Source organism: Triturus cristatus, chromosome 11, assembly GCF_964204655.1.
Source record: "Triturus cristatus chromosome 11, aTriCri1.1, whole genome shotgun sequence".
NCBI classification, from domain to species: domain Eukaryota; kingdom Metazoa; phylum Chordata; class Amphibia; order Caudata; family Salamandridae; genus Triturus; species Triturus cristatus.
In genome coordinates this window covers 1,145,355,304-1,145,374,707 of record NC_140594.1, presented here as the reverse complement: position 1 = coordinate 1,145,374,707, position 19,404 = coordinate 1,145,355,304, and the positions used below count along the sequence as shown (strand labels likewise).

Sequence of the window (19,404 nt, the reverse complement as noted above, 5' to 3'; positions counted from 1 at the left end):
TTAAAAAACCTTAGAAATTCAGTGAAAAAAACCATAGGTTTCACACATGTTATAGTTAACTGGACATTTTACTCGTAAAAAACCATTGAAATTGCCCCGTTATAGTTAGTTCAGCTAACTATAACTTGCGCGCCCGCAATGCACTGCTGATGACGTCACATATTACATCACTCATGACATCACTGATGACATCTCAAATGACATCACTGATGACATCACTGATGACATCATCCAGTGAATGTGTGTTTTTCTGAAAATTAAATATGTTTTATATATGTATATCTCAAGGTCGATGGAAGAATAAATGGGTATATAAGTGTCTAAATGGATGAATTGTTTTTGAAAAATTGATTGTATTACTGACTGATTAAGTGTATCTTAGTGAATACATGGCTTAGTGAGTAATGTTTAAATATGTAAATATCTGTATCAGTCTCTCACTTTGTGTATAAGTGGCTGCATGGGTTGGTGTGTAGCTACATGAGTGTCTAAATAGGTTATTAGTTGTTTTTTTGAGTATCAGTATGAGTGTGAGTGTCTGGTTCGGTGAGGGGTATTACGTAGTGCATGGGTGCATGAATGAGTGACTCATTGTTTGTATGTGTTGAAGACAGCATGTGTGCAGGACTGTATGGGTGGATGAGTGTATGTATGGGTGTGTTAGTGAGTGAATGACTGTCTCAATAGTGTCTTTATGTGTAACTACATATGTTTTAAACTAGTATATGTGACTACTGGTGTATATATGTGAGTATATGTGAGAGTGAGAGATTGAAAGAGTTCCTGTATGAATAAGTATGTGTTTCTATAAGTGATTGTTTAAAAGACTAAGTATGTGTAAGTTTCCGTAGAAGTAAGTGTGGTGGTGTGTGTATAACTGTATATGCAAGTAAATGTATGTTTGATTCTTTATTAGCATGACTAACTATGTGTGTGAGTACCTCTATGGATGAGTGGCATTGTGTAACAGGATGTATACGTGTATGAGTACATATGATGAGTGAGTACATGTATGAGTGACTGTATAGGACTGTTGGTGAATGAGTGGATGTGTATTTGGATCTTAGAATTACTGTATAGGTTGTTGTAACTGGTATTGGTATGTCCATTGTTTTTAAAATTTTAATTTCTATTTTTGATTGTGTGTATCAAAGGTTATATTAGGGGAAGAGGAGGTCTGCCACTCTATCACAAGGATGATGTCATCAGTGATGTCATCAGTGATGTCATTTGAGATGTCATCAGTGATGTCATGAGTGATGTCACTGACCATGTCATGAGTGATGTAATATGTGACGTCATCAGCAGTGCATTGCGGGCGCGCGAGTTATAGTTAGCTGAACTAAATATAACGGGGCAATTTCAATGGTTTTTTACGAGTAAAATGTCCAGTTAACTATAACATGTGTGAAACCTATGGTTTTTTTCACTGAATTTCTAAGGTTTTTTAAATGCTAATTCCTAACTATAACGTGTGTGAAACCTATGGTTTTTTCACTGAATTTCTAAGGTTTTTTAAATGCTAAGTCCTAACTATAACGTGTGTGAAACCCATGGTTTTTTCAGTGAATACATATATAGATATATATAGATATAGATAGATAGATATATTTTAATACCCAGATAATTAAAATGTGAGATCATTTCAAGATTTTCCTTACCAACATGGGTGTTTTTCTTACAGGACCTATGAGGCTTTAAGAAAATACATTTTGTCTTGCTAATGTTTATCTCCAGTCCTATTCCAGCGCAGTATCCATTGAAGCTATCTAAAAGGTTTTGGAGACTCCTCAACGTGTGAGAGACCAGAACAGTATCCTCAGCAAAAATAAGTGCTGGAACTGGAGACTTCAGGGAGTTATGACTGCAATTGTTGAGAATTCACCTGTGCACATATGTTGCGCACACACATTCCCTAAGGGCATATGTGTGCACAACATGAAACTTTGAAAAATGCACAAAAGTGCTTTTTCAAAGGTTTTGCAAATTACCATGAAGTTCAACTTCATGGTAATTTGCGCACCCTATTAGGGAAATCGCTGATTTTTTTACTTTAATGCATTGCATTTAAGGACTCTCAATTTGGGATTCCTTAAATGCAATCGCAATTTAAGTAATCGCAATTTAGAGATTACTTAATTTGCGAAGATTCTTGCATTTGGAATGATGCATCCCAAATGCAAAAATACCGGTCGCTAAGGGGCAGATTCTGAGAATCTGCCCGTTTGCGACTGGTTTTTCTTTTGATGCATGTGCCTGTATATTCTTTATCATCAATTTTAGAGGCCGTAATTCTATGCCATTTGTCTGTACTATGTAGGATGTAATCTATCTTAGTTCCCACTTTTAAAGGTATATAATGATGACCCATCTTTACTTTCGGGCATGTTTCGGCCATTACATGCCCTTAACCAATGTTCTAACATAAGAAGTAGCAGTTGCATAGCTGCTTTAGAACATGGGACCGATGGCCCTGTAACCAATTGTTAGACCCCAACGGCTATGTCTTCCTCCTCCATGACTAGTTCCAATCCAATAATAGGTTTCTATGTACAGTTAAAATCACCGACCACTATAACTATATTGTTTAGAGCTACACATCCTGGGGCGTTGGCAAATATTTCTACAATGAGTGCCCCCAGATTACTTCTTCTTGGCCTCATATAAACATTAAAAAGATGTAAACATTTACCATTCTTTGAATTTTGGATCACTCCGAGGATATCAGGCGAATCTATTTGATGAACTCTTACTTCAACATCTAAGGTGATTGTCATCCATATAACCAATCCTCCTGAAGGTCTACCACTTGATGAGGAATGGTTTCAACACAATAGGTCTTATATCTGAGCTTTTATGGGGCATCTATTGCCCATGTCTGTTGAAAAAGACAAAGTTTGAAGTGTTCTATATATTCGTGCCATCCAGGGTCACGGAGTTTACTTTTTAACCCTGCTAAATTCCACAGACCATATTTGCAGATTTGTTATTCTTTGTTCTTAAGGAGTTTAATTCACTGGGGCTTCTTTCTTGGATCTCTAGAGTGTCGACTACCTGTGTTGTGGGTATGTTGGATAATTGTACCACCTGGGGATCATACCCTTCCATTTGATTCCCTAAGCGGGTACCATTAGTTATAGTCGTGCTGCCAGTCACTCCATCCTGACATACACTGTACTTCACACACACTGTACACACTGTACCTGACACAAACTGTCCACACTGTACCTGACACACACTGTACGTATATTTAATGGATCCTTTGGTTTTGGCTCACACTATGACGTTGCCAATACCCTTTGATCGCAAATTAAAATTCTTAGACTGGTAATCCTTTTGAATTCCTGTGGGAGCGTGGCTTCTGCGATGAAATCAAAGATATTTGTGAGAATTATTATTTCTAAGTCCTGAGGAAGTCTACGCGATGATACCAGACAAAGCGTGTTGGCTAGATGCTTTGAAGAAGTAAAGGAACAGATCGTGAATACAACGTTCAAAACTCTACGTGTGTCCCTTGATTGTGCTCATATGCTATTGCGACATTTTTTATAAGACTGGCGAAGTTCATAGAGCTCTCAAGGGAAGATCCAAGAGATTAGGCTTCTGATGGGAGGCTGGGTGTTATAACTAAGGAGGCTAATGCATTCAGCCATCTTTGTATTGTCTGGTGAGGATTGTTTGGATCTACAAATAAGAGTTCAGTCATGTCTGGGTTTTGTTTAGGGGAGAAGACAGGATAAGTTTGCTCCTTGTAAAATTTCAGAGAGGGGATCCACATAGGGATGATCCTTGCAGGACACCCCAGGTAACTTAACAAGCATTGGCATAGCCAATGGGTCTCGCCTTTGGGACCTTATAAGTATTTAGTTATGCAGCATAATATCCTTGGTGCAACAACATCAACTGCTGCATGGCTAAACACTTATACGGTCCCAAAGGCGAGACCTATTGGCTATGCAATGCTTGGTTTATTTTAATTGAAATTACTTTGGTTAGATTTTTTTCACCCTGTGGTCACCAGAGACCCTGGGGGCAGGGGACTCTATTGCTCCCCAGCTGAGGCCTGCATTTCTGCAGTATTGGTGGTGCCCACTTCTCACTCCTCAGTGTAATACTCTTCCACGATAGGCTGTAGGAAACTACCTGGTTGGGGGCAGTCTATTAAGTAGTTAGGGTTCAGCCTTTTTATTGTACCATGACGTTTAAGCTTGCTGACCTCCTTGTATGGCACCTTTTCAGTTCCTGAAAAACAAACACCGATTGTCCTGAATAATGTTGGACTATTGGAACCTGTAACAGCCATGTTGTCTAGTTCATACTAAAACCTGTTTACCAGAACATCTGTGCATCACTCCTCCCTCCATGTGTGTTTTCACTCTTCTTTATCAAATCACTGCAAGGGGGCTTCCTTGCTTTTACTTATGGTTGCTAAAGCATAAAGGTAGGAGGTGATCTGTGTGCTACCACACCCCAAACTGAGTCTTTCTGGAAAGCCTTCATGCCTTATATGGAGTTGGTTTTCTCCATACAGCTGCTGGCTGGAATACACAAACATCTGCACCAAACCACCAACCCCTTGTTTTCCAGGAAGGACCCTGTGCAAAAGCTCCTTTCTCTAAATGTCCAGATTTCAAATAAAGCTTCTCTTTGACTGGGAGCCATCCATTTTCCAGTTCCACAGGACAATATAAGTAGTGAATCCTTTCAGCTAGTATGTTGAATCACTCCAATAACCGATGTGGAACAGACAAGCACCTCCTTCAGTATGTACCGAAATAATGCCCATTTCCAGTCCAGCTGAGACCAAGCTGTACAATGGTATCTGCTAAACCATGTTCTGCCTGCATGAAATTACCACTGACTACAAAGTACCCCAAGCATAGGAAGACACCAGCCCCAATTCCGGGACTGCAATGCCAGCCTTCTGATACTGCAGAGGCGCAGATGAGGACAGTCTGCTCAGCCACAGAGGACACTTGCTTACCAGCTGCGCCATGTACCGATGCAGATGAGAGGCCTGAGCGGTGACCCCTATTGGCAGATTCAGCCTCTCTGCACCCAGGATCCTTTGCACCCCTGAAGCCCTGGAATCACCCTTGAGATGCCTTGAGATAGTGACCAGTAGATCCAGTGACACAGACCTGCTTAGTAGATCGAAAACGTTTGACCATATAGGTGTGAGAGACCCAGGACACACTCAGAGCTCCAGAAATATGAGAGAAGTGGTCAAGTACCAGTTTAACCCCTAAATAAACAATAAGCACCAAAAAGGGGACCAGTCAACTTTTGCAAAGGACTTTCCACTGCACAGCAACGTGTCGCTGTGTTTTTAGTAACTTTTGATCCGTTTTTAGCTAGAAACAAATCTGCAGATTATGCAGCAGATGTATTGTGTGACAAATATGGTAAATCCATTCTTTTGCAAGAAACTCAGTGGCCACAAAATGGGAAGCCTTCTTGCCAGGGTGTCTGCTGCCTGAAAGAAATGTAAAAGTGTGCATTTGGTTAATCTGCAAATGTAAAGGCTGCTTAGAAGCCGGTATGGGCTTCAATTGATGGAATGACTCCCAGAGTATTCTTTTTGTGAGGTATTGTAAGGTGACAAGATGAGCTGTGGAGTGTGTGTTTTTAATGGACTGTTATTAAAAACATTTGCACTAAGTATAATCTAGATATTACTTAGATTTATATTTTGGAAGCACTTGTTTTTTAATCTTATGCCTAAATCTTTTTCTTCACTTTGTGGCAGCTGATCCTGTGTGTAATGCCGTACATATTCACAGTGCTTTCTATCACAGACTGGGCCTATGTAACACTAAAAACATTTCCCCACTACACCAACCAGAATTCAGTTCTGTGCCTGTCTGGCTACACACATAGATACCTGCAGCGATCGCATTAAGTAATGCAGGTTTAACAATATAAAAAGTGTATCTCTCACTGATTAATTTAACCTGCATTTATTTTATGTTTAATATGTGTTCTATTACATATGCAGTTACTTGAGGGTGAGAATATTTTGTTCTTTAGCCACGCCTTTGATCCCGCCCCCATTTGAATAAGTATCATAGTTCCCAGACATTTTTCAATACACTACAACCACTGTTGTTCGAACATGAAGGCTAACCGAGTGGTTGGTGTAGCTAAGCTTAGGAACGACTTCTCTTTGTGGGCCATAACCACATAGGGACTTACGATCGTTAAATTACGAGTGCGGAGTCTGCGCACTCGGGTGGATTCTCAGCACTCGTGCCAGGATTTTTCGCACTGAGCACTGCAGTGTGGAGATTCCACCCCAAATGCAGAGACTCCGTACTCGTAATTTTACGAGCCGCAAGTCCCTCTGTAAATAGGGCCCTATAATCCGAACCCTATATTTTTGACAGATTATTTAGCTCTCTTATGTTTATGCAAGGCAGGAGGGCCCGACATAGACCCAGGAAAGCTGGAGGAGTGTAAGAAATCCAGGCTAGCCACTTCCCAGTAAATGACTTCCCTTTAGATTCATTTTAGGTGAAGATATCTGATGTATCCCGAAAACGAGGCCTTGATCCAGCCCGTCTGGACTCAGAATGGACACCCCAGTGCCAGGAACTTCTAGTTCTTATCCTCGTGCTTCATTTTGACTGGTTTACTATTGTGTTTTAATATTATAGCTATTTACCATGTTACAAGGTTAATGTCTGCAATGTAATCGTTTCATCTCCTATCTGTAAATATATTTCTATAATTTTATTGGAACCAAAGACTTAGCTCCAGAAAGCCTTATGCAGATTTGTTTCTTTACCGCAGTACATTTCAGCAACTATTTTATTAACATTTTTGGTACTTTGCAGTCAAGTGAAATTTACGTTATTGGAACAGGATCACAGACCATCGTCTACACAAAGGCTGGCTATTTCTTACTCAACTGCTCAAATACTTTGATATCTTGCATGCTTTATGAAAGATAAGGGTATGCAGTTTACCCACTCATCCAGTGCTTCATTTGAGCCGTGGGTTAGCAGTGCTCAGCACCAGCACTTAATTGGTTTCCGGTGCTCGGCACCGGCACTTAATTGTCAACACCACACTTATGACAGTCTGCCACATGGTGGCGCTGCTCATAAAAGTTAGAGATGAGCAGAACAACGGTTGCTTATGAATACAATACACATTAAAAATTGCTAATACCTGCCTCCCCAGCCATTCCTTTAGCTTTGGGTGCCTGGAATAATCTGCACTGTCGCACTTGCAGGCGAGAGAGATGGTTAATAGTTGTTTTGGTCCTGCCATTGGCAGCGATGTCAGGAGCTGTGGGTGAGGCAAGCGGCAGTGGCCTCCTGGTCAGGGACCTGGCACTTATTATTTTACAAATTAAGGACTGCACCCACCACTACCCTGGCAATGTTTTGCGAAGTTTCTACTTTTATGTTTGCAAATATGTGCTGTTTTAAGCTGTACATTTTAGTGGAATAGAAATGTAATTTCTTGTACATTTATGTAGAAATGTCTGAACCTGCCTTTTGAGGCAGCTGTATAGGCACAATGCACAGGAGATGGCTGACATTTCTGCTATGAATATGTATTTATTTGGGAGTGATATTGTTGTGCTTCGTGTGTCCTTTCAGTTACATCAGAGCTTTAAAAGCAGGAGAATAAAGCACAGCTGCTGGAAGAATCCCAGGAGAGGAAGTATGCGTGGGCTCAGGCTCAATAAGAGGCGGATTCGCTCAGTCGTGAAACGTTTCCTGAAGCACGTGACTAGGTTCAGACTGAAAGGGGGGCTTAGAGCATTCCACAGGGTTGGACCTTGTGCTCAGATCTGCCTCCATGCTTCTCTAATGCAATCAGAGTTAAAGGGGCCTCCCTGCGAGTGATGTCACAAAACATCTCAGAACCCGAGCCGACATCAAACAAAGGAACTTTCTGGAATGTATATTGTTAGTAATAGTAATGCAGAACTATGTAAAGAAAACTGCCTGACCCCTAGAAAAGAATATGTCGGAAGTTGACAATAAGTAAATTGTTGCAAAGGCCCATGTTTTTAAGCAAATGCAGGAAAGTGAAAAAGTTGCGACCTAGGCTAAGTTTTACAGACATTTCTGAAAAACAACTTTCTGCGCCCCTACAAGAAACAGAATGGTTTAAAATCATGATCTCTCTTCTTATGAAGACATTTGTTCTTGAAAAGGGGGTTTAAAACACAATTGTAAACAATTGGACCAGTCCCTTGGATCAGCTTCTCCCCTTTGTTGGCATAGGGCGGCATCGGAGTGCCGCAGGCCTAGGCAGCTTCTTGTTTCAAGCATCTTTTAGATGGGCTCCACCAGTCAGGGTGAGCAGGGGATTCGATTACAAGCTGGCCTGATTTTTAAACGCTCGTTTCTCATTGTTGACGGAAAAAAGAAAAACCAGTGCGTGCCTCGCGCTGAAAGTGGGAGGGGTGGGGGAGTGCGAGAGCACACAAAGAGTTTCCCTTGCAGGAGCGAGCCACGGGCACCATGTGTTTGTAAGTTAATTACAAACATATGGTGTCAAGCTCACTCCCGCAAGGGAATCGCCACACGTGCACGCGTTGCCATTGAAGGCAATGGAACGCATGCACGTTTTTGGCTGAAAAGCCAAAGCCATTCCAAAAGGTCTTTTTGCCTATGCAGCGCAAGCGCTGCATCGCATGCGGGCTGCGTAGGCGAGGCCTAAAAAGGTGATTTGACTACATCAAGTTTAATGAATCGCTTTGGGACTGTCAGGAAGGGCTGTAGACAAATGAGTACAGTGCCTTCAATGTCCATTCTGGTAGAGAGGATGTTTGGTAAGTTTGCTTGTTTTACCATGTCAAAGACTGCTGTTATGTCTATATGCACTATTAGACAGCAGGCGCCTTCATCTAATAATTTGAGGATGTCATCAATAATGCAAAACTCAGCTCATTCTGTGCTGTATTTGACCCTGAATCCAGACTTAAATTTGCTAAGGAGGTGTAAAATTGTGACTGGTCTAAGGTTCGAATGATTTTCAGGCTGTTGGCTCTGTTTTTTCAGTAATGGTTCTGCGCATGATCTGTATACTTAGAATGTCTTCTTCTGAATGTGTGGATTGATTGCTTGGAATAATGATTTTATGGAGTTCTTCAGTATTTAAAGTTTAAAAGTAAGGCCAAGTTACATGTCTATCAGTATGGAGGGGAGAAGGAGTCTTTGTACTCATTTCTTACGTATGTTCTGGATTTTATTTTTGAAGACTTTTGTTACTCCCATGATTTGTCTACTAAGGGCGTGTTTACGATCTCGGCGGACAGGGTTGCTCTGGCACAAATGTGGTGGATATCCCGTCCACCATATTACAATTCCATTATAACCTAAGGAACCTGTAATATATCTGAGATATCTGTCACGTTTGTGATGGAGTATCCCATCTGCCAAGATCGTAATCATGCCCTAAAGTTTGAATCATTAGTTGTCTGATCAGGCAAGTGTATAATTAGATGGTTTGAAAAATGAGTTTAGGCCTGTTATTAGCTTCCTTGGTCCTATTTTTTAAAATGATTTTTTCAACCCAATCAACCTTACTGCTTTTTCCTCTGTTCTTGTAGAACTTTCACTCCACTGCCGGATGACATATGTAAGTGATCTTCTCCGTGTTAGCCGAATCTAGATGCCCAACTACAGATTCATTTACCGTCGATTTCTTATAGGCCTTGATTCATTGGCTGTTATTCTCTACCTTGAAAGAACTGTAAGTATAGGAGCCAGGCATGTGAAACTGAATCATAATTCACCTACATATATACTTGGCCATGTCTTACCTTGACCCCAACTGCAGTCCATTCCTGTGTCCCATTGTGTGAAGTCCTTTCCATCAATTTACCTATGAGATGTAAAAAAGAAAGTGTTAATTCAGGGGCTTCCATTGACACAGCTGGCCATCCCACCTGCAATTCTGTGTTCATTGTATTGGAAAGCATCTCCCATTGCTTACAGCATGCGTTGTCACCCCTTGCAGTAAGACCATTCCCTGTGTCCCTGACTCTCAATCACCGAAACAGAGATCTGTCTATGAACCACTGGTCTCAGGATGAGAGGATGGAGGGTTATTCCCAACCTGGAGCATTTCTACCCTAACTGTATCACTGTTTGTCTAAATGTTTATAAGATCACATGCAGCAGATGAAGGTGAGTTCACCTGATGGATTGTAGGATAAACAGCAATAGGAACAGAAGTGTTCTGTTAAAATCTGATGTACAACCTGATGGCCTGCTAAGTGACTGGAGGCTGTATCCTTCCCTCTTCCATGGCAGATAACTGCTGCCTTATTTAGACATCCCTGACATGTAGGCAACATCTCTGCCTTTAGAGGAGCAACACAACCAAGACAGAATCCATGCTATTTACAAGAATAACAAGCAACAACTAGTACAAACCTTGTTTTACAAAGAATCCGATTAGAAACCAATCTCGTTTACCCCTGGACACTGACTTGACCCTCAAGGAATACATCTCCTAGGTAATCAAGAAGGTATGGCACCAGTTTTCCCCGCTGGGGAAGGTGAAACCATTCCTCCCAGAAAGTGACCTTAGAACTGCCATTCAAGGATGTATGACGTTACAACGCATACATTTACATCGCGGTACATTACATTGCGGTTTTTACAACGCAAGTCGTTACAACGACTTGCGCTAGATGGCGCTCTAGGACAAGGAATAGGACTTAGGAGTAGTATAATTTACTATTCCAACTCCAGTCTACGTACAGTAGGGAAGGTGTTGGATAGTAAATTATACTATTCCTTGTCCTAGAGCGCCATCTAGCGCAAGTCGTTGTAACGACTTGCGTTGTAAAAACCGCGATGTAATGGCATCGCGATGTAATCCCCGCATTGTAAACGATGTTTCCCGCCATTCAAGCCTTCACCATCTGGATTGTGGCAATGTCTTATTCCATGGTCTCCTACACACCACACATGTGCCACTAAAGAGCATCCTACATGCCACAGCATGCTCCATCAAGGGTCTGAAGAAATACAACGTCATCAAGCGCACTCGAATGTCAGTCCATTGTGCCAGCTGCCGGCACACACCAGCTTCAAAATCAGCTGAGTCATCAATAAAACCATCATGACCCACAACTCGTGAAGGGGGTTGACTACTGCACCACCTCCAGTGGTTCTCAGCACACAAATATCAAGAACAACCTCAAACTGGAGATAAAGAAGAGCAAAAAAACTAGGCAACTGGACTAGACCTATGTGGCCAGGTACCTGCATCCATCGTAACCGACCCATCTCTTCTCCAGTAGAGGAAAGAGCTTAATGCTGTCTCTTCAAAAAGCACTACATCACCGTAACGCGACAGGCCACCTTTGCTTTCAGAATCCAGCTTCCCCTCCAATCACTCATTGACTTTGTTTGGCTTTGACCATATCTACTATCTTTTGCCTATGTTTGCTCTACACCAGTACCACATGCATAATACATTCATACATTGCTGCCAATTCCATCAGGAGAAAGTTAGGGCCTGGTGTACAATTTGCTTTAACAGTCGCACAGCCTACCAGTCACAAAATCACAGGCCTTGCAGCGGCACAAGTCACAATGTACCAGGGGTACTTTGCAAGTTGGAAAAGTCTTTGTGGCTCAAGAAGCAGTTTTTGCGACTCATTCCCAGGTCTAAAGAGAAGAGGTTGAAAAACTGACATTTTCTTCCTCATTGTGGGGATCAGTGATATATCAGGGCTTTCCAGGTTACTGACACCTGACATGAGACATTAACCCATCCACAGAGAAAGCTCATCCCTGAATCACAATTTGTTTTTAAAAAAGCATACTGTCTCACTAAGGGCCAAAGGTAAATCTTAAAAATAAAGATGTTACAATGCAAGAAATATGAGTGGAGGGGTGGAGGTCTGCTATCTCTTGAAGGCTTCCATCCCTTCATGTGTATTTATTTGCAGCAGGTCGCAAAATACCTCCAGCTTCATACATGTTAAGACAGGAGGTTTGCAGGCCTCCTGGGATTGTTAATTTTGCATTACAACTGTTTCGTACATCAGTTGCATCACAAGTTAAAGAGAGGATGTAAACTAGTCAGTGGGCAAAAATACTGACTTGTTTGCGAACTGCCCTTTCTTCATCTTGGACCAGGTGTACAAAGCTTTTCTTTCATTAAAAAACAGCTTGATTTGCAGAATCTGTCCTTTTGTGAACAAAAAAAGGCATTTTTCAATGTACGAGGCCACAATTTGCAATTCAGTAACCTATTAACGAATCACAAATTTGGTTTGCGGTTGACTATTAGGTAGGGGCATGTTTAGGGCTTCCCTTCCGAAACATTAACACATACCACTACGATTCGGTATAGGAAGGGAAGCCATAAACATGCCCCTTCCTAATACTGAATCGTAGTGGCATGTCTGAATGTTTCGCAATTGAAATGCGGTCACAAAACATTTACATTTCACTACCTACTTCAAGTAGGTGGCGACCCATTTGCAAACGAGAAGGGGTCCTAAACCTTCCACTTTGTGAAGGTTTGTAAAAACATTTATTTTTAGGAGCATTCAGTGGACCACTGCCTATTCTTAAAAAAATCAAAATAAAATGTATAATTTTTCTTTTTGAAACAAATCCTGTTTTTGTTTAAGGAAAACGGGCTGCCTTTGAAAAAAAATGCTTTGCTAAAAAGCAATCACAGACATGGTGGTCTTCTGACCCCAGCAGGCCACCATCCCGGGGATTTTTGCTATTCCCAATGGACCACAAACCGAGACCTACCTTATGAATATTAATGATGTAGGTCTATTTCAAACCCACTGGGAATAGCAATGTGTTAAGCACACATTTGTTCATTGCTGTTTGCTATTACCAAATAGCGAATCACAAACATTTGCTATTTCGTAATCGCAAACACTTACCTTGGTACATCTGGCCACTTGTCCTTTCTTTCTAATGCCACCCAACGCAAAATTATGTTCAACTCTTCAGCACAAACCTTCAACTTCCAACCACTGCTTTCAGCATGATACAAATATCACCCTTCAATATTTCCTAATGTACAGCAGCAGCCGGTATGGGCCAGGGGCGGGGGAGGGGTATGGAGAGATGGAAGGGGAATGTAAAAAATACCTAAAAAAAACACTTACCTTATCGCCATGTCTCGCAGCCTATTTTCTGTCCCAGTCTGACCCTGTACTGGTTATCCGTCAACCCGCTTGAGCTAAACACACTGGCCCTCATTCCAAGTGTGATGCAGTGGTCAAAGTGGGTAGAATCTGAGAGGCACGACACGCCCATACTTTTATATTTAAGTAAAATAGTTCCCCTACTGTTTGTGAAGAGACAGCTGTCCCGGGACGGTTGATTCTGAAATTTAAAATGCTTCAGCTGAAGTGTAAGGCAGGAAGTCTCCGGTGCTGTGAAACAGAGGGAGGGGCAGGCAGCTAAACAAGTCTTCCTGCCAGGGAGCATGCTTGCCTTAAAGAAATGCAAATGTACACAACTAGATAATCTGCAAATATAAAGGGTGCTTGGAAACCGGTATTGACTTTAACTGATGGAATCACTTAAAGAGTCTTAATAATAATTTCACATTTGAAAAGAGCAAATGTATCACCCCTAAGGGTATCCAGGCGCTGGGGGGCCTGGGGAGATCAAGTGACCTATTGCCCAGAGTCACATGATGCTGAGCTGAGCTGCCACCGGAGAGTGAACCATGAACCTGGTGCTCCGGAGTCAGCTACTCTGGCCGTTGCGCCACAACTCTAATTTCTTTTGAGAGGTATTGCAAGGGAGTTACCAGCAGAGCTGTGAAGTGTGTGCTTTTAAAGGATAGTTACAAAAAAATTGCACTATGTACAGTATGGGTATTATATTACAAAAATCTATATTTTGGAAGCACTTTTTTTATCTTAAACCTTTTTGCACATTTTGTAGCAGTCTATCTTATAGTGTGTAATGCAAATTTAACATAATGGCTTTCATATTCACAGTGCCTACTGTCACAGACTGGGACCTCGTAGCCCTCAACATACACAAGTCAGTTTTCTCCACTGCACCAACCAGGATTCATTTCTGAGGCTCTGTGGTTACAGCCTCTTAGCTCTGCAGTGCATTAACTAATAGAGGTTTCACAATGGATGAAAGTGCATTTCCCACGGATTAACTTAACTTGCATTTATTTTTCATTTAAATTGTGCCTTACTTTAAGTGTAGTTGTCTGAAGGTGAAAAATCGAAAAAAGTTACAGAATGTTTTTTTTTAGCCACACCTTTGAACCCACCCCGTGATCACTCACCCGTCCCCCTTTGCGCATAGCCTCACAATTCCCATACTTTCTTTGATGCACTTCAAGCATTCAACCACTGGTGTGACGTAAATATGGTGGGGTATTTGCCACCTATGGTAAAGCCTGATACCCTGGGTGAGGTATTTACTAGTTGTTTTTTAAAAAGAAAATGGGGCATAGCGTGGAATTGTTTTTTAACACACCGAATTCCTCATTTTTTTCTGGCCTTTTCCCCAATAAATTTTTCAGGGGAAACCTGTGTGGGTGTGATCATTATCACACAACTCATAATTCCGGTCCCTGCGCAGGGACGGGAATTTAGCCCTTAACCCGTAATGAGGGCCACTGAAGACGGGATTGTTCCCCCCCCCCAACTCCCCACCCCGCTCCCTGACAGTTCAACCCCGATACAAGACCGGCGGATTCACTCAATGTTCTGAATTGTGATATGAAAACCATTGAATGCACCAGATCACACAGAACCTCCCTTGACAAGACTCAACGGGCATATTTGCAATGAAGTGAGGGAGAGAGGCATTAGCGGTCATGGCTGAACACCTCTCTCCGCCGCTTCAGAAACGCACGGCTGCACCATATTTACAAGGATATGGTGCAGCCCTGCGTTTCCCCCTATGCCGGCAAATACACTTAGCAGGGGAGGATTGTTTATGCGCAGAAAGGTGCCCCTTCCTGCACATAAACAATCCTGAAACGCCATTTCGCCACTTCTATGGGAGCTGATTAATGCAGCACACAGGGGAGTTACAAAATGGCATTTTTTTAAAGGACTGTTTATGTGCAGGAAGGGACACATAAACACTCCGAGGTGCTTTGCTTTTTTCCATGTGTGCTGCACAAGGTAGCACACATGGAAAAAGCAAAAATCGTTTCGACAACTTCAGAGCAGGTTTTTCGTGGCCTTATTTTGGCGCTGCCTCCTATTTACGCCGCCCTTGTAAATAGCGGGCAGCATCAAAATCAATGGGTGTTACGGTGGAACGCCCGCCGCAACACCCATTGCCCTCCCCTTTCACGCTACGTATAGCATGAAAGGGGGCCTTATTTGTAAGGCAGCGTTAATCCAGGTTCAATGGCTTAACACTGCCTTGTAAATAAATCAAAGCCCCTATCGCCAACACGTGCTCAATCCCACATAAACTCCTCCAGTAAAAATACCCCAAACCACCGTAAACCCCTCAGAAACATCAAACCCTTCATTCCAGAACTAAGCTTTATAAATATAGATCAATATGTAGGTATCTCTGGATTATACTATGGAATTATATTATATTATAGAATTACCTTACTCAGAGGACATGCTGCAAGCAGGGTGAGCTCCAAGCACACATCTAATGCCAATGAGAGCCGTGCTCAGAACAGAAAGTCCAGTTGGTGATGGGAAGTTGGGGTTTTGACCTCATCACACCTGCACTGGTCTCTCTGAACTGACTCCCAATAGAAGCAAGAAGACCTTTCGACCTGGCCCTCATCCTACACAGAGCTCTGCCCTGGGGAGCACTGCAATATCTTGCTCAAGATCTCACCCTGTCTGAGGGCCCCTCCCCCTCCTCTGCCTCTGGAACCATCGAGATTTAAAAACAAAAGGAACCATCTCCCGGGCATTCTGGGGGAACATTCCCAGAGCCTGGAACTCAGTCCCATCGGAGATGCCGATGGATCCCTCATTCCAGATGTTCAAGGGGAACTTAAAACATCTGTCAAGTGACAAATGCACACTAAAGTAATTCTAGATATCACCTTACTGCTTGTTTAACTTTCGATGCTCCTTCTCAAGCTGATGTTCGCTCACCAATTGTTTCTCGCTTCTTAGCACTGTGCTGTTGATGTATCTAAGAATTTTCATTGTAAAGCGCTCTGATACCTTTGGGCCTTATTGGCACTTTAAAAAACTACAAAAATATAAATAAACGAGAAGTCAGGTGGGTCAGCGCTGTTTCTGTTCGTCTTGCCTGAGAACAAGGATTATGAAGCGGGGGCGAGGTGGAGGGTTGGGGGGGGGGGGGGGGGGCTCAATTCTTTTTTTGCAGTTTTATATAGAGCTAACTCGGCCCGAAGCGCTTTACATGAGCCCCAACTCAATTAATCGCAGGCAGCCTTGTTGATGGAATGTAGACCGCAGTCCTATAAATGCGGAAACACTGATTCCTGTTACATACCTGCGAGGGGAGATGTTTACTGACAAACACAGGAGAAGCCTTCCTGATCCTCTTGTGCAACCTTTCCTGGGAGGGGGGGGGGGGGGGGGGGGTTCAAGCCGAGCCAATGCAAAGCAGCAGGTGTTTTGACACCGTGTGCATGCAAGCAAAAAACCCGCGGTACTTCCGGGCATCACCTTGGATGCTAAATTTAAAGGCAGATTTGGTATTTCTTTGACAGGGACGAACACGGAAGGCTTGCCTTGTTGAGTGCAGATTCTTGAGGAGGCGTCTTGCAAATGTTTCAGTTTCATATTGCGGCGTTATGAATCTCAAGTCGGTGTTAAGAAATAAAACCGTTTTACTCCTATTAAATTAATTTTGACGCTCATATTTTGAAGGTGCAACAGCACAAACGGTAGATTCAAAAACATGAGCGTCAAAATTAACTTAACAAGAGTAATGCGGTTATATATCTTAACAGGGTCAGTCACTACACCACCATGTTTGACCTTACAAACATTTCAAAGCAAACATTTCCAGGGCCGGACTGAGGCCGGACGGCGGCGTAAATAATGCGCCATGTTGCGGCGTAAATAATGTGCCATTTTGTGACATATTTATGAAGTGAAGCATCTAGGCAGATGCGTCACTTCGTAAACCCCTGCATTACATGATACCTGTGTCAGGCATAATGTATGCGGGGGGCGCTCCCCCGCAAGAAACAGATTTTGCTGCGCCACTTCTAGGACCCCAATGGGTCAAAACCTTATGCCTGCCTCACAGCAGGCGTAAGGGTGACGCAGGCCCTTTCAAATGGGGCTTGCTCCATGTGAAAGGAACATTGCTGGAGCTGTATCACACTTTCAACACAACTGTAGCAATGCACCACTCTTGCACTACAGATGTGTCAGAAATACTGATGTATCTGTCATTCCTTGCGACGTGATGCATCATACAGTAAATATGACGCATCATTGGTATCGCTAGGAGGACGCAATGAGAGGTGCCGCATTGCTGCTTTCACGCAGTGATGCCCTGAACGTTTACGGCGTCGGCCATTTCCCTGGAGGGGGGCCAGGGCTGGACCAATCAGATGCTGATTTTTGAAGGTCCAGGGCCAGTAAGTATGTAGCTTTCTCTTTAGGCCGACAATAATTGCAAGAGGCACAGCTGGGATTTAAAGAAGAAATGTAGCATCGTTTTAAGTGGGTCAGGTGTCTCTGGATCGCAGACCAGGCAATAATTTGCAAGCATTGGCAAAACCAATAGGTTTTGCCTATACCCATTCTTTTCGCTTTGTCAAAGTTTTTGTACATGCTGCAAGCAGTGTGAGCTGTTGTGCAACTGCTGCTGTACAAGATGGCTTAAAGTAAAAAAAAAAACACTATGATGTAGCCAGCATCAACCACCTCATAGGGCTTTTTTCTGTTACTTAAAGCATGTTGCACAGCCGCCTGTGCTACTGTGCAACATGCCAAAATAATTGTGTGGGAGTTTGGGGTGGTAAAGCAACACGAAGGAGGAGGGCGGGAAGACAGAGGGGAGTGGGCAGTTGGGGGAAAACACAGGAAGCGGCAGGTGGGTGTAGTGAAATTACTGCAAGGGTGACACACATTTAAAACAAGCATTGGTAAATGCATTAGGTTTCACCTAAGTGATTAATACAATAGATTTCACAATGTGTGAGTGGCAACTATTATATGCATTGGTAATGTGTCAATTTTACGTTTTGTATTAAGGGGCATATAAGGTAATGGTGTGTGTAAAAGAAGAACATAAATATATTGCATTCTACTCTCATTTCTATATGATAGCGATCACTTGTAGGCAGTGCATTACGGTGATCTAGCTGTAGTAAAAAACACAGTGAAAGAGACTAAGTCTCTGCTGTTTGATAACTTACTTGTCATTTGTGCGCCCTCGGCGTACCAACCTAGATCATCCTCATCTGTCCTAAAGAGAGAACATGTTGTTGAAAATCGCTGCTATTTAAGCCCTGCATAATTACTTCTGAAGTGGTATCTGGAGTGAGGTATGGACAGGCTAACCGTGAGAAAAAGGTCTAAAAGTTCCCCTTAATTTGCATAACGACTAGGATGGTTTACAAAAGTAATCGTCCTGATAATATTAGACATAGAAGTGGTCTATATAGTGCAGTATTATTTAAATAATTGAAATAAATCAAAAAATCGAACAAGTACTGTGCATGCAAAGCCTTAACAAAAATAGTTAAACAAAATTGGATGGAAACATTACTTCGGCCCCAGGAAACTGATAAGAGAGAAAGAGTAGAAACAATGCATGAACAACATGAAACAGTATGTTAAAGCCAATAGAAATGAAGAAAAAGTAAGTGGCAAGCACAAGAACTAATGAAAAGCAAGGTAAGCAATGGGGCAAGATGTAAGATATATTTAATATAATAGATTTCACAGGCACAGCACAAGAGTTGTGCAGCCGAAACCTAGAAATTGAATGGGAGTTAAGGGGGGTCAAGCAACATGAGGGAGGTACAGGTACGAAGACATTGGAGAGTGTGAGGGGAGTTTTGATGAAACCACAGGGAGCGGGGAGACAAGGTGAAGAAGAGGGACTGGCAGATGCATGCACTCTAAAGCCGATGCATGCACTCTCTTTAAAGTGCATGCCAAAAGCCAGTGGAAGGAATTTGCCACGGGAAGCAGTACTTGGTCCATGTTCCTCGGCATGGACGAAGACTCAGCAGCCCAGGAGGAAGTGGGAGGCCAGAAGCAGCAGCTGACCAATAGGAAGACTAGAATGGAGAGTGACAGGGGAGCCAAACAATGGTAAGTAAAGGTTAAAAATAAGCAGGCTCGAAGCCCCTTCTAAGACTTTTTAAAAAATACAATAGATTCTGCAAGCGCTGTGCAGGCTATACCTAAACACAACCCACGCATTGACCTTTCAGACCAGCCCTTCTAACATTGCTTGATTACCTTACAGGTCAGTCCGATCATGGTGT

The 19,404-nt window shown here is 42.5% G+C and overlaps 2 protein-coding genes across 2 annotated transcripts in view; both read right to left on the bottom strand.

Annotated features, from left to right (window-relative positions):
- Positions 1-19,404, bottom strand: part of LOC146788601 (receptor-type tyrosine-protein phosphatase beta-like) — a 484,586-nt gene that overhangs the window by 268,295 nt on the left and 196,887 nt on the right.
- Positions 1-19,404, bottom strand: part of LOC146788602 (uncharacterized) — a 156,046-nt gene that overhangs the window by 84,677 nt on the left and 51,965 nt on the right. The window contains exon 2 of the mRNA XM_085635162.1: positions 9,788-9,849. Coding sequence (XP_085491288.1) covers positions 9,788-9,849 — 62 coding nt within the window. The remainder of the gene's footprint in view (positions 1-9,787; positions 9,850-19,404) is intronic.